General features: G+C 39.5%; 1 protein-coding gene across 1 annotated transcript in view; it reads left to right on the top strand.

Moving 5' to 3' along the window:
• LOC135553420 (kin of IRRE-like protein 3) overlaps nt 1–16,403 on the top strand; it is a 105,481-nt gene that overhangs the window by 49,817 nt on the left and 39,261 nt on the right. Inside the window, exon 6 of the mRNA XM_064985547.1 lies at nt 4,568–4,718. Within this exon, the coding sequence (XP_064841619.1) occupies nt 4,568–4,718 (151 nt within the window). The remainder of the gene's footprint in view (nt 1–4,567; nt 4,719–16,403) is intronic.

The following is a 16,403-nucleotide window of genomic DNA, read 5'->3' as shown; positions in this document are numbered from 1 at the left end:
GTACTTTCCCTGTATAATATTCTATAGTATCCCTTACTTTCCCTGCATAATAATCTATAGTACCCCTTACTTTCCCTGTATAATAATCTATAGTACCCCTTACTTTCCCTGTATAATAATCTATATTACCCCTTTCTTTCCCTGTATAATAATCTATAGTACCCATTACATTCCCTGCATAATAAACTATAGTACCCCTTACATTCCCTATATAATAATCTATAGTACCCCTTACTTTCCCTGTATAATAATATATAGTACCCCTTACTTTCCCTGTATAATAATCTATAGTACCCCTTACTTTCCCTGTATAATAATCTATAGTACCCCTTACTTTCCCTGTATAATAATCTATAGTACCCCTTACTTTCCCTGTATAATAATCTATAGTACCCCTTACTTCCCCTGCATAATAATCTATAGTACCCCTTACTTTCCCTGTATAATAATCTATAGTACCCCTTACTTCCCCTGCATACTAATCTATAGTACCCCTTACTTTCCCTGCATAATAATCTATAGTACCCCTTACTTTCCCTGTATAATAATCTATAGTTCCCAGTACTTTCCCTGTATAATAATCTATAGTACCCCTTACTTTCCCTGTATAATAATCTATAGTACCCCTTACTTTCCTGTATAATAATCTATAGTACCCCTTACTTTCCCTGTATAATAATCTATAGTACCCCTTACTTTCCCTGTATAATAATCTATAGTACCCCTTACTTTCCCTGCATCATAATCTATAGTACCCCTTACTTTCCCAGTATTTCCATATTACTCGCTACATTTAACCTTTTTTCAAATGATTCAACAAGTGTCAGTCTCTCTCTCTTCCATTGTTTTTCTCTCTTGTCAAGCTAATTAACCTCACTGGCTTTGTGCAAGAGTTATTAGAAGTTGGCCTTGGGTGCACTAAAATAGTAATTTAATACATGTTGTTAAACAGAATGTTAGAAATGATCTGACTTTCTGGTAGTAGGATTATACAAGTTAATCAAGTAAGACCTCTTTAACCTCATGACCAGAGAAAATTGTGAAAATATATTATTTTCTCTTTCGTTGAAATAGGTTGTACAAAGTTTATGCAATTTATATTTATTCTTTGTGAAATTAATATCCAGTAATGAGCTTTGAAATGTGCCTCTGGTTTGGTCTGCAATTTAACAAATGCCGATTTAATTTAACTTGGAACCACATTTCATGTTTGGACATATCAAAGGCACATTAGATTAACTGCAGAATATTAATGTCAGTCAAATTATCAGCGTAAACAGGGACTTGACATCCCTCTGAGCCTCCCTTCATATTCCCTTTCACTGGTATTTTTACCTAAATAATGGAAGTATTTCAGGCATGTCTGAAAGGTGAAAACTGTCCATGTTTTATTTTTATTAGCCTGTTAATTGTAATAAACAGAATTAGTGTAAAGATTAGGTAAAAACAATTTACAGATATTCCTGAAAAATAGAAACAGCTCCATATTTATCAGTAGAAACGTAACCAGCATTATCACTATACTATAGGTTCACTCATATTCATTCAATATGACCTTCTACTGTCTATGCCCCCTTATCCCATATCTTGAAGAGCAACATTCACGCTCTCCCTCACCATTTTTCAATTTCTTTCTTAACTTGGGAAAGGTATTCTCCTCACATGCTCCAGGCAGTGATATGGGAAATCATCAATTTGTAATTCGGGCTATTTTAAAAGAGCTAGTCGCTGGGTGTTGAGTTCTATGCTGTACAAGATGAATGACTTTAGACAGGTCCAGAACTATGAGAGAAACAATCCTGATGGTGTCAGAAAGGATATTACATTGACACATCCCGCTGCTGACAGCTAATACGTACTGCTTTAGAGGTGAGTGCCAGGGCTTCTGTAACCTGGTGAGATCTGAGACTCTTCACCAGGTCATTTTGTTTTCATGCAAATGCAGAATAACAATATATGATCATGTATCTTTATGCTATTTTGCGTATTCCTTACATACATATTATTTCACTCCAAGACAATAATATTTTGCTTAGCTAGGTACAGGAAACACTTGAGTAAATGAGGGATACAAAGTATATTGAAAGCAGGGGCTTCCACACAGGCGTGGTTCCTGAGTTAATTAAGCAATACACATCTCATCATGCTTAGGGCAGTGTATAAACATGTTGGGCAGGCCATTATTTTGGCTACCATGGCTATTCTCACATAAGTTGACAATGTCCCCATCCACAGGGCACGAGTGGTGACTGAATTGTTTTATGAGCATGAAAATGATGTAAAACCATATGCCATGCTCAGTCACCAGATCTCAACCCAATTAAACACTTATGGGAGATTCTGGAGCAGCTCCTGAGACAGTGTTTTCCACCACCATCAACAAAACATTGAATTATGGAATTTCTTGTGGAAGAATGGTGTCGCATCCCTCCAATAGAGTTCCAGACAATTGTAGAATCTATGGCAAGGTGCACTGAAGCTGTTCTGGCTCATGGTGGCCCAACGCTTTCTTAAAGAGATTTTGGCAGTTACCTGTATATCTTAGGAAGACAGTCGTTGACTGGAGAAGGCAGAAAAGTAAGATGATGAAAAGGCATGCATTGAAGCCAAACCTCCAAACCTCCTGGCACACAGCTAATATAATGCCAGGTTCCTTGACACTTTAATATGCAGTCTGTGTGTGACATATCTAGCTGGGTTTCATTACAATTCTCAAACTTTCATGAAAGTAGAGAAATGAGGTGGTAATTACTGCCATTATCCAATAGCTTTCATTGTGACATGTCTTAATATGTAACGACCATTGCAGCTAAAATATTTGTCACCATTTGCGAACTTACAGATATTAGTATAAAACAAGGACTTGTTGAGAGCTTGTTTCAGAGGGCAGCTGTGATGTTTCAAATTTCCTCCCACGCAAGTCATGACCTTGGTTTGAAAAGTGCATAAAGGTCCTCAAAGGAAGTTTGATGAGCTTTCTTGTCTATGGTATTTTCTCATCACAGCTCCTCATCATACTGCTAGCAAAGAAAGGGTTTCATCACAACCCATTTGTTTGTGAAGTGAGTCATTGAATCCTGAATAAACTGTAGAGAAATTGCAGAGGAGGATTTTGTTTTGCGGCTATAGTGGGACACACACACACATAAAGCACCAAAGGAGTTTAAATAATGAAGAGCAACATGTCCCAACTTGCCATTGTATAACATGCCCTCTATAGCTGGACCTCTATAAGTGAAAAGTCAACTCAAAACCTCTTGAGGTTCTCTACAGAATGATGTCCCATCCTCGGGACGGTTGAGCGAATGTGTGCTAATGTGATTAGCATGACGTTGTAAGTAACAAGAACATTTCCCAGGACATAAACATATCTGATATGGGCAGAAAGCTTAAATTCTTGTTAATCTAATTGCACTGTCCAATTTATAGTAGCTATTACAGTGACATAATACCATGCTATTATTTGAGGAGAGTGCACAATTATGAACTTGAAAATGTATGAATAAACCAATTTGGCACTTTTGAGCAGTCTTGATAAAACATTTTGAATAGATATGCAATAGTTCATTGGATCAGTCTAAAACTTTGCACATGCACTGCTTCCATCTACTGACCAAAGTCCAAACTGCGCCTGGGATAGAATAATTTCAAAAATTCTAAAATTATGGTACAATTTATTTATTTTTTAAACACATGTCTTTTCTTTGTATTATCTTTTAACAGATCTAATGTGCTATATTCTCGTACATTAATTTAACATTTACACAAACTACAAAGTGTTTCCTTTAAAATGGAATCAAGAATATGCATCTCCTCGCTTCAGGTCCTGAACTACAGGCAGTTAGATTTGTATGTCATTTTTGGTGAAAATTGAAAAAAGGGGCTGATCCTTATGATTAATGGCCACATCATATTTTTACTTGTTTCATTGAGTGAATAAGTATAATATTACAAGACCTTCTACTATGAATCCCAGTAGTTTATTTGTAAAGCAAACCCATAGGTTGTGTTAATAAACACTATATTTGTATAGAGCACCAATAGAGTATTATTTGAAGCAGTGTCAGTCTTGACTTTGTGGTTTGCCACACAGTGCTCCTGGCATGGCCAATTTGTTCTGGTGGGTCAGCTTGCACTGTTGCATGATGGTTAGCAGGGCTCCCACAGTCCTCCCTGAGCACCAGGCAACGCAGAATTGTACCGGGGCGGCCTCCAGGTGGCTCTCACAATGCAAGAAGGGCTACAGCTCGGAGGATGAGCACTGAAAAGAAGATTGATTTCCTTTGTGGAGTATGACAAGCTATGCGCCAGAGCACAGCTCCAGACACACAAAAGAGACTCAGAAACAGATTCCTTTTTTCGGATCAATCAGCCTTGGAGAAAGACTACAGGCTTGAGCATGCCAGGGGTTTATTTGTCTGTGTTGTCCCCAGGGCATCCAGGTGAATTGCTGCATTTGGGTTCCAGGCCTTGAGTTTCGATTGATGGTGTTATTCAGACTGTCCCACTATCTCCACTAGCATATCATCGTTGAACTCTAAACTCTTCCTTTTTTTTCTCCTCTCAGACATTGCTTCGTGATGGAAGGAGGGAGAGTACGGTTAGCACCCTCTACCTGTCTGCCTCCAACATCGAGACAGGCCAGCAGATCATCTGTCGAGCGTCCAACAAGGCTGTGCCCAACGGCAAAGAGACCAGCGTCAACATTGACATCCAACGTGAGATTCCCCTTCTCTAAAGGCCTATAACCTGGTCCCCGAACAAACTTTATTGTGCCCCAGGTTATTTCCCATCACAGTATCTGCCCCTGACTCGATGAATAAGACGTTTCTTTGTGTTTTTCTATGTTTACCATTTCTACTTGAAAGTGGAGGTATTAGCACAAAAAGGCCATTTTGACAGTTGCAGTTAAAAACCCATTATAAACATCTAGATTCATTTTAAGCTCTGATGAATATTCATAATTGGTTTTGAGTGGTTTTGCATTTCTTGTGTGGTTTGGTACGAGATCACCTTTTTGTTTCCAGTGATGAAATATCACTAGACCCGTCTGTCTTAAGTGAATGGGATTTTTTCTTTGCTCCAACAATCTCTTCGCGGCATTGTGCACATATACCTGGCTCTTTTATTTCCTCTCCTATGCCATCAATCTTTTTGACGAGAGCATGCACAATCCCCTCTAAAATAGGAAAAGTAAGCCCAGTGTGTAAAACACAATAAGCCTCAATTTTCTGAAAATCTTTTTCGATCAAGAACTATTCACAGTAAGAGTGTGATTCTGAACAAAGGGATTTTGCATCAGCCCCCTTCAACACCATTAAGTACGACTAATAAAGCATAAAATGCTATTTAGAGATCCATTACAAGTGACGGCTCCATTCTTTTCATTATGTACACCACAAGAGGCACATTACAGCTCAATGCCAGCATGCAGGCGATTGGAGGCGCCGGTGTAAAAATGATTAACAGTTGTTGGTGTTTGCAGCCCTCGCAGTTTGTTCTAATGTTTTTGTCATGCAAAGTGAGAGGAAGTGCGGTATGTTGTGATTGTGTGACACGGAGAGTAATGAGGAGCTACGGTATGATGGCTGTGGCGGGCATGTTCCCTCCACTCTCCACATCTGGCTTCCTGTGGGCGTGACAAAAGGCTTAACAAGGGGAAGGAGTAGTTGCTTGCAAACAATCCTGGAAAACGATCTTTGCAACTTGCAAAACTGGGGCTTCAACTACAGTTTTTCACAGGGTGATGAACAAATGAGTGTGAGCAGGACCAAATTGACTAGCATCATGTTGCGTCCCACTCACCTCTTGTCTAACCCCAGGCCTCCCACTCACCTTCTGCCACTCTCCACCTCCACCTCCACCTCTACACTTGGACTGTGGACAGGTAGCGAGGCTGGTGCTCCCCGCCTCCGTCCCTGGTATCATGCTGAGATCGAGAAATAAAAGGCACTGTAATTTAACTTTGAGTCATCGGTGCTGGGTAGCAATTTGATCACTCCCCATGCTGACTCATTTGATTATGGGGTTCATGCCTCGCGACTGGATATTAAACGCTCAAAATACACTGTTGAAACCCATATCATTCAGAGGAAAATGAGAACGAGGAGTACGTAGCCTATATGCAATGAGATACATATTAGGAGGTGGATAGAGCGAATGGGATCAGATTCCAATGAGCATTTATAGACAGCCTAAAGACCAGTTGAGTGTGAATACAGAGGAAGAATGGTCTAGTAGAGGAAATGGGCAAAAATTGGTATCCATTTGGTTTCCCATTGTAACAAGAGAAAACAGGTGTTAAATGAATAAATTATGGAGCAATTGGCAAGGTAGAGAGAGGTAGACATGCACCCTCTTTCCCCGCTAACCTCTCCTTGGCAGAGTAGTCACCACAGAGGCCCTGTTCTCCTCTCCACAGGGGGCAGTGTGTATGACAGGGAGAGGTAAATATTGATGAGAGACAGCTGTCTGCTCACAGAACAGGGAGGTACCTGTAGGAATGCTGTGCAGTAAAGTTTTGGGATAAGGACCAAAAGAAAAACCACTTCAGCCCTTTCACACTGAAATAGACACACAGAAATGTAGGACTAAGCCAAGCCGAGGATGCAAATTCTTTGTTTTTTTTGGGTCACCCACCCAGTACAACCTGATCAAGGCTAAGCTAAGAGATTACACTGCATGACCATGTTCTCTGTACTCTTTTGGGTTGCTTTAAACCCTCCTCAAAACCAATATTCCGCTGGGCCCCACACACCATTCAGGCGTGTGGGGCTCAACAGTTGCTGTGTTACCAAGACGAACTCAAGATAAAAAGTCTGAAATAACTTACATTACAGCCATGTGTGTAGCCCATGTCAAGTACTAAGACAAAATAAATACTTGTTTCCTTTGTATGTTGTATCTCATGTGTTATGACTGGTGAACAACTGTTCCCAGGCCCCTCCAACTAAAGCAGGCAGGACCGATGCCAGTTCCAGGTGAATAGAGGCTATTAGTCCAGCCTAGGCATTGGTTAGTTACAGTACAGAGAGTCTTTGAGGTGTCGGTGAAACAGCGCTACACATCCGCATAACATGTCCTATTTTAGTTAGTCTGCTCCTCCAGCATGGAATTCTCTTTGGAATGCTGAGTATTTAGGTTGTGCTTTTTATTAATTTATCTATTTCAATGGAAGCCACTTACAGTGGAAGAGGAGAAGAGAGGATGGTTATGGAGAGGGTTGATAGTGATCTTCTGTCACAGATACAGAGTGATATTTGACAGTCATGAGATGGCATGTGTCTGTGTGTGCATTTCAGAGAGGGAAAGAAACAGAGAGCAAAAGAAAGAGAGAGGAGAGGGAGATATGCTACTGTGATGCAGAAGACACGGTACTGACAAAACCTAATCTAATACTGTATTTCTCTATGTTTAAATGCTATTGAGAAAGAGAGGAAAGCTGTGTGTGTCTCCACGTATGAATTTTAATGATAGTCAACTTTGAATGAGAGGATTGGAGACAAACTGACTTTCTGGTTCAATGTGATAATGTCAGCTGCAACAAGAGTAATTAAAATGTTTGCAGATTTAACGCCAATATGGATCATTTTTCCCAGTTGGTCACATTTCCCAGTTAAAAAGCCTTAACTCGCTCAGTCTAATTTGGAGTAATCTAAACATTACCCCAAAACTTTACAGCACAGCATAAGCCTGTGTCAAATCCAATGTATTTGTGTGGACTATTTCCCTTTATCATCACTTTTAATGTGCTTGTGAATTACATTGGCCTCAGCATTTTCAGCTCAACATAAGTTCATATGGAGTTATCTGACCTGGGGGTTAAGCACATTAGCATCTTTTGCCAAATGGGATTTAAAGCAGGAGGCAGGCTGAGTTCAGGACCATGGACAGAGTGCTGACTTTAGTTGTGTGAGTGAGTACATGAGCTCACTAATTATTTAATAGCAGGGTCAGCTCATGATTCTCTCAACAACACCATGACTTTGGGCAACCTTTTATATTGTGCTCTATAGCCTTTCCAGTGTTAAAGCAAAGCCTGAAAATCAACTACTCCAAGTCTGAACTGATACACCATGTAGCAAGCCTTGTGATAACATCTTCAGCCTGGCTGGGTGTGTCTATCTGTCTGTTGAGCTGCGTCCAACAAGCGAACACGGCATCCCACACACAAGGGCTGATGGGAGAGGTGGGGGTTAAGGCTAACGTGTTTGCATTGCAAATAAGGCGAGCAGCAGGATAATAATGCCATTTGTTGAGACTAATTAATAGAAAACATGCAGATGTGTGGTGGGGAGGATTATTATTTGTTACAAAGCTCCGCTTAACGCCCTTGTTACCCAATCAAGCAGATAATGACAAAATCATCTGAAAAAAAACATGGATTTGAAATGAGTTTTGGTTGCTAGTTTGAGTATGCCAGAGGTGTGATGATGTTATAATAAGGAATATATTCAGGAGCAGTGGCTTAATCTGGATTCATTGTACCGTCACGTTCATGTCACATTTTGAATGGAGATCAGTAGCATCTGTACCATGACTCAACTAAGCTATGCCCACCAGCCTCCACTGTTTTCTCTTCAAACTTTTGAAAGTAAACCATGATCATATCTACTGTTGAACCTTGCAGGTATACTTGAAAATTTAAAAAGCCCAAACAAAGGGCCTACAGTCTGAATGGCAAAGACATATGCCTGCATTGTGTGAGTGGGTAAATAAATGCATGGTGTTGGCTTTGGGGGCTAGTCAAGCTGTGAACCTGCAGTTGTCTGCCCCTGTGTGCCCGCCTCCAGTAATACACTGGGCCAACCAGCAGACAGCATCCATCTCCATATGGCTAGGGATATGCCACCTCTCTCGTAGCAAATAAACAGACTCCCCATCCTTCAGAAACAGCCTTGGCTCCTGGAGGCTTATCCTCATGGAGAAACAGCTGTCTACAATGACCCAAAGAGAGTGGAAATTGAGCTTTAAGAAAGGGAAGAAAGCCATTTACGTTGGCACCATCTCTGGGAAATCTAGAGAAGTTGGCTGATTGTTCAAAAATGCCATCTGCTCCACTCTTTGAACTTCCGATAAAAGCAATCATCAGACTACACTATCTTCCTCTTTTTTAGCCTTCCTGTTGTTGTTGCTCTACTGCCATCATCACCACCACTACTGTTCCCAGCACCCCTCCCACCATCTCTATATCACTCTCCTGATGAATCTGAGGAATTAATGGCCCTGCATATTGATGGGTCTGTCACGTGAAGCCTCAAACAAGCTCACACTCACTCATGCATTTATACATCAAAGTGACAAACAGACTTCTTTAAGAAGTGGCTGTCTGTCTCCATGGGGGTCAGAGGGCGGCCCAAGATCCCATCCCAGAGTCCTTCTCATCGGGCATTTTGGCGGCAGGCTCTCTCTTCCCTCCTGTTCTCCGAGGACAAAGCTATCCAAACAGAATGGCCAAGTAGCTCATCTTAAATACATAATGACATTATGCCACAATGTCTCATAAGTGAGATACACTCAGAGGCTTTTTTCATTCAGGGAGGGTCAGTCTTTACAGGCTGATTGACTTGAAATAACTCCCTGGCCCAATCAGTAATAAAAAACAGCAATTGGCTAAGATACCCTTAGATCTCACTCGCAGCTGAAAAAAAATGAAGTTTGGTATTAAGGAGTACAAGCATAATGTTGTCGAGGTAGTAGGCCCATGGAAAACCTCCCACCACAAAGCAGAGTAGCAGGGTACACTGCCACCACCTCCACATCTGCCATTCTGCCTCTCTGCAGTTCTTTCTGCCTGCCTCTTTGTCCGCCCAATTAGCCAGCCATAGTGCTACACACCTACCCTGCTGCTAACACTGCTGCTCACAGCTTGGCCTAGGTTCATGTTAATGATGGCCTGGTGTCTTCCAGGATTCAACATGTTGTTCCTACCTTCATTGGCCCGCAGGAGAGACCTGGCACGGGTGTGTGGGTTGTTGTGTCTTTTTAAGCGGGCATAGTGTTCCAAAAAGCAATTTAAGCAGATGAGGGGTAAAAATGGCACCTGGACCACCCTCCCTCTGGGGTGCAGTGGCAGCTGAGCTTGCCTAGAGCAGCTGCACACCCACGGGGCAAACAGAAAAGTGTATTACGGCACAGTGCGTTACGGCACAGTGTATTACGGCACAGTGTGTTACGGCACAGTGTATTACGGCACAATGTATTACGACACAGTGTATTACAAGAACAGTGTACACACACACACACACACACACACACACACACACACACACACACACACACACACACACACACACACACACACACACACACACACACACACACACACACACACACACACACACACACACCACACTGTTACCCCTGCATCCAAACAACTGGGCCCCTGGATGTTACATTAGTGTAATTGGACACAGATCACATGGAGACATGACACCATCCAAATGGATGTTTGCTGCACCTGCACTAAACCCACTCCAATCCCATGGGATCTCCGTATTTCTCTTTGTTAGTTTGCTAATGTGCCCAAGGCTCTCCAAATTACAGAACTACAGATGTGTAATTATTCTACTTCCTCAAAGTTTAAAACTAGGGAGGTCTAAGGTCTGGAGAAGCTTTGGAACTTTCCAGTTTGAAATAATGATGTTGTAATATCTTACTTACACATATCTATCATTCTGCATTCATGTATTCGTCTGTTGCCTGTAGGGTCAAGCCAAACCTATCATTGGAAACAACATCTAGCCATAGCAACTGCAATCATCATCTTGCATTTTTCTATTTTCAAGGAGATGTACCGTAATGACTGAATGAATGAATAAATTACTCAACTACTGAGCTATATTGTATGCAAAAAATAGGGAAATTATACTTTTATACTAATACAATTTCACAGAAAAAATAGATTTTCTTTAAAAAGTAATACATTTCTTCTCAAAAAGGTTGGGTCAAAATTATTGACACCCCTAAAGATTCTTATAAGTAAAGTAGTCAAATTACTTTGTGAATCATGAATAATGGTGAATAAGAACCTGTTGTCGAATTGTCAAAGTCTTATTTTGTTTTATTTTTTACTTTTTTCATAAATGTTTGTCAACACCTGCTACCAACTCGATGGCATACAGTGCCAGTGGAATATGCCAAACTTTTTTTTATATATTCAGAGGACCACTATTAGCATGTTGTAACCACTCCTATATAAACAGTAGACTATCGGACATGCAACAAGAAGGTCTGATTTCATTATTACTGAAACAGGATCCAAGTGGTATATATAAAGATCCAGTCCATTTAAACAATTGGAGGCTTCTGCAGCTTCAGTGCTGTGATGCAAAGATTCTAGCTAAATGCCTGTCAAATATTATTCATCCTAATCAGACAGATTTTTTACATAGATGATACATTGGAGAAAATACAAGACAAGTGCTGGAAACAATAGAATACTATGAAATATCTGGGAAACCAGGCTTGGTTTTCACAGCTGACATTGAAAAGGCTTTTGATAAAGTATGAGTTTATATATAAATACTTGGAATATTTCCATTTTGGAGAATCTCTTATGAAATGAGGTAAAGTTATGTATAGTAACCCTAGGTGTAAAATAATAAATGGTGGCTACATCTCACAAAGTTTTAAACTGTCGAGAGGAGTAAAACAAAGTTGCCCACTATGAGCTCATCTATTTATTATTACCATCGAAATGTTAGCTGTTAAAATTAGATCCAACAATAATATTAAGGAATTACAAATCCATGGCTTAGAATCGAAGGTGTCATTGTACGCTGATGATTCATGTTCTTTTAAAACCACAATTAGAATCCCTCCACAGCCTCATAGAGGATTTAGATACTTTTTCTAATTTCTCTTGATTAAAACCAAATTTTGATAAGTGTACTATATTACGTATTGGATCACTAAAAAAGGCAACTTTTACATTACTGTGTAGTTGACCAATAAAATGGTCTGATGGGGATGTGGACATACTCGGTGTACATATCTCAAAAGAAAGAGATGATCTCAGTCTAATACATTTTCATAGAAAGTTAGATAAGATCTTGCTACCATGGAAAGAAAAATACCTGTCTATTTGTGGAAAAATCACCCTGATTAACTCTCAGTTTACCTATTTGCTCATGGTTTTGCCTACACGTGCTTTAACATTTATATGAATAAAAAATATTCAAAATTTAAATGGCCTATTTATATAATGAATATGAATTTGGAGAAAGAAATGATTAAATATTAAAGCTTTAGACCTCTCACTAAAGGCATCAGTCATACAAAAGTTATACTTAAATGATTATCTTATAAATGAGTACAAATGTCGCACCCCATGTTCAAGAATGGCCTTTTTACCTTTTTTCAGATTACAACTGCTCACTTTCTGTTATTTGAAAATTAAATTATCTCCCAAATATCGATATCTTTTAAACATGCCTTAGAAAGTTTGCAATTTCAGTTTAATGCACCTGAAAAGAAAGAACAAATAAGACAACAAATATTGTGGTTAAATTCAAATATACCATTTGATGACAAAAAATGTGTTTTTCCATAAAATGTTTAAAAAGGTATAATCTTTGTAAACTATATTATAAATAGGACTGGTGGAGTTATCTCACACATGCAGCTAACACAGACATATGAACATGTCTGCTCTACCCAAAATTACAACCAACTAATTGTAGCAAAACCAAAAAAAATGGACAAGGCAAGTGGAAGGGGGAAAAAGTAAGGAACTTGTCTGTCAGCCCTGCATTAAAGACCAAAAATGGTTAAAGAAAATTGTGATAAATAAAAATATATACCAGTTTCATTTATGAACCAAGAAATTGACAGCTGTGCCATATAAACTGCAAAAGAGTTGGGAAGAGACACGCAAAATGACACGCAAAATGTTGCCGGAATCAAAACTTCAATTTTTTTAGTTTAAATTATTATACAAAATTCTTGCAACCAATAGAATGTTATATATATATGGGGGATACAATCTTCCCTCCTCTGCAGATTTTGCTGTGAGGAGGCAGAGTCATTATATAATTTATTTTGATATTGTCCATATGTAGCTCGTTTTGGTCGCAGGTCCAGGAATGCCTGAAGAATTGCAACATTTACCTATAACTAATGCTGCAGATAGCAATACTGGGTGATTTAAAAAAAATCAATCGATCAATAAATACAATAATAATTTTTGCAAAAATGTTTATCTTTATTTTACAATCTGTGGAAGCTATGAGAATAGAAAGGTTCAGTACTTTTGTGAAGCATCACAATACAGTTGAAAAATAGAAATCCAAAATGGATGGTGTTAATAAGAGATAGATAGATGGGAGGGGTTGAATGGAGCTGAAGGGTGGGACTAATAACAACTAAATAACAAATGTAAACTGTATATAGGTAGAGAACTGTTGTGAAATAGCACCGTTAGAAATAGAAATCAATCTGGATGGATATCAGAAATAAAGTAAGGCCAGGACTAAAAACAAACAAAATATAACTATTGTAAAATAGATTGTGTCTGTAAAATGTGAATAGTATGTATAAACTGAAGGTAGAAGCCTAAGTGTTATTGTTTATTAGTTTACTAATAAACTGGTTTACTAATAAACAAATGAATTTAGGAAGGGTGGTATGGTTTGCGGCGCATAATTAAGGTATTGTTACGATCGCCGTCGTCGTGGAAATTACCGGACCAAGGTGCAGTGGGGTGAGCGTACATTTTTCTTTATTATAAATGTTGCCAACAAAAAAACAACAAAAACGAATGTGAGGCTGCCTAAGTATGATTCCCAATCAGAGACAACGATAGACAGCTGTCCCCGATTGAGAACCATACCCAGCCAAAACATAGAAACACAGAACATAGGGTTTCCCACCTGAGTCACACCCTGACCAACCAAACATAGAGAATAAAAAGATCTCTACGGTCAGGGCGTGACAGGTATAATCTAAAACAGGTGTGTACATGTATGTATGCATATACTGTATATGTGTAAACAGTTGAAGTAGGACGTTTACATACACTTAGGTTGCAGTCATTTTCTAACACTCCACACATTTTTGGTTAACCAACTATGGTTTTGGCAAGTCGGTTTGGACATCTACGTTGTGCATGACACAAGTTATATTTCCAACAATTGTTTACAGACAGATCATTTCACTTATCATTCAATGTATCCCAATTCCAGTGGGTCAGAAGTTCACATACACTAAGTTATACTGTGCCTTTAAGCAGCTTGGAAAATTCCAGAACATGATGTCATGGCTTTAGAAGCTTCTGATAGGCTAATTGACATCATGTAAGTCAATTGGAGGTGTACCTGTGGATGTATTTCAAGGCCGACCTTCAAACTCAGTGCCTCTTTGCTTGACATCATGGGAAAAACAAAAGAAATCAGCCAAGATCTCAGAAAAAAAATTGTAGACCTTCACAAGTGTTCTTCATCCTTGGGAGCAATTTCCAAATTCCTGAAGGTACCACTTTCATCTGTACAAACAATAGTACGCAAGTATGAATACCACGCAGCCGTCATAGCGCTCAGGAAGGAGACGCATTCTGTCTCCTAGAGATGAATGTACTTTGGTGCGAAAAGTACAAATCAATCCCAGAAAAACAGCAGAGGACCTTATGAAGAAGCGGGACGAAACAGGTACAAACGTATCTATATCCACAGTAAAACGAGACCTGTATCGACATAACCTGAAAGGCTGCTCAGCAATGAAGAAGCCACTGCTCCAAAACCCACCATAAAACACCCAGACTACGGTTTGCAACTGCACATGGGGACAACGTTCATAGTTTTTGGAGAAATGTCCTCTGGTCTGATGAAACAAAAATAGAACTGCTTGGCCATAATGACCATCGTTATGTTTGGAGAAAAACGGGGAAGCACGGGGGAGCAGCCTCATGTTGTGGGGGTGCTTTGCTGCAGGAGGGACTGGTGCACTTCACAAAATAGATGGCATCATGAGGTAGGAATATATTGTGCATCTATAGAAGCACCATCTCAAGAAATCAGTCAGGAAGTTAAAGCTTGGTGGCCACCACAAAGCCGGGACCTTAATCCTTTAGAAGATTTGTGGGCAGAACTGAAAAAGCGTGTGCGAGCAAGGAGGCCTACAAATCTGACTCAGTTGCACGAGCTCTGTCAGGAGGAATGGTCCAAAATTTACCCAACCTACTGTGGAAAGCTTGTGGAAGGCTACCTGAAATGTTTGATCCAAGTTAAACAATTTGAAGTCAATCTACCAAATACTAATAGAGTGTATGTAAACTTCTGACCCACTGGGAATGTGATGAAAGAAATTAAAGCTGAAATAAATTATTCTCTCTACTATTATTCTGACATTTCATATTCTTAAAATAAATTGATGATTCTAACTGTCCTAAAACGGGGAATTTTTACTAGAATTAAATGTAAGGAATTGTGAAAAACTGAGTTTAAACGTATTTGGCTTAGGTGTATGTAAACTTCCGACTTCAACTGTATATGTAACGAACCTCGTCCTCCTCGTCTGAGGAGGAGAAGCGAGAAGGATCGGGGGACCAAAACGCAGCGTGGTAAGTGTCCATAATGTTTATTTTAAAACATAAACTGAACACTACGAAATACAAAATAATAAATGTGAAATGAACGAAACAGTCCCGTGTGGCAACAAACACTGACACGGAAGACAAACACCCACCACCCAAAAGTGAAACCCAGGCTACCTAAGTATGATTCTCAATCAGGGACAACAATTGACAGCTGCCTCTGATTGAGAACCATTCTGGGCCGAACTCAAAAACCAACATATGAAAACAAACAGACTGCCCACCCAACTCACGTCCTGACCATACTAAAACAAAGATAAAATAACAGAACTAAGGTCAGAACGTGACAGTATATGTATATGGGTATGTGTATGCCCTCAGGCCTGGAGGGAGGCAATTCTGATACCCAAAAATAGTAACCCCCGTTACTTGCTCAAATAGCCTAACAATCAGCCTGTTACCAACCCTTAGCAAACTTTAGAAAAAAATGGTGTTTGACCAGATACAATGCTATTTTACTGTAAACAAATTGACTGAAGTCTTTCAGCATGCTTATAGGGAAGGACATACAACAAGCGCGTCTGGTTTAGGGGAGGGTTCAAACATTTTTTTTTACCTGGCAGGTGTCGACTCTTGCACTGAGAATTAGTGCCTTAGACCGCAGTGCCTCTCGGGTAGGCCATCATTGTAAATAAGAATTTGTTCTTAAACTAACTTGCCTAGTTAAATAAAGGTTAAAAAAATATTTTAAAAATACACAAATGACTGATGATTGGCTGATGATTGATGATAAAAAATATTGTGGGAGTTGTTTTGTTAGATTTCAGTGCTGCTTTTGACATTATCGGTCACAGTCTACTGTTAGCTATCGCCT

This window comes from Oncorhynchus masou, chromosome 13, assembly GCF_036934945.1.
Source record: "Oncorhynchus masou masou isolate Uvic2021 chromosome 13, UVic_Omas_1.1, whole genome shotgun sequence".
NCBI lineage: Eukaryota > Metazoa > Chordata > Actinopteri > Salmoniformes > Salmonidae > Oncorhynchus > Oncorhynchus masou.
The sequence above is the reverse complement of the archived record's forward strand: the minus strand, read 5'-3'. Positions and strand labels throughout refer to the sequence as shown.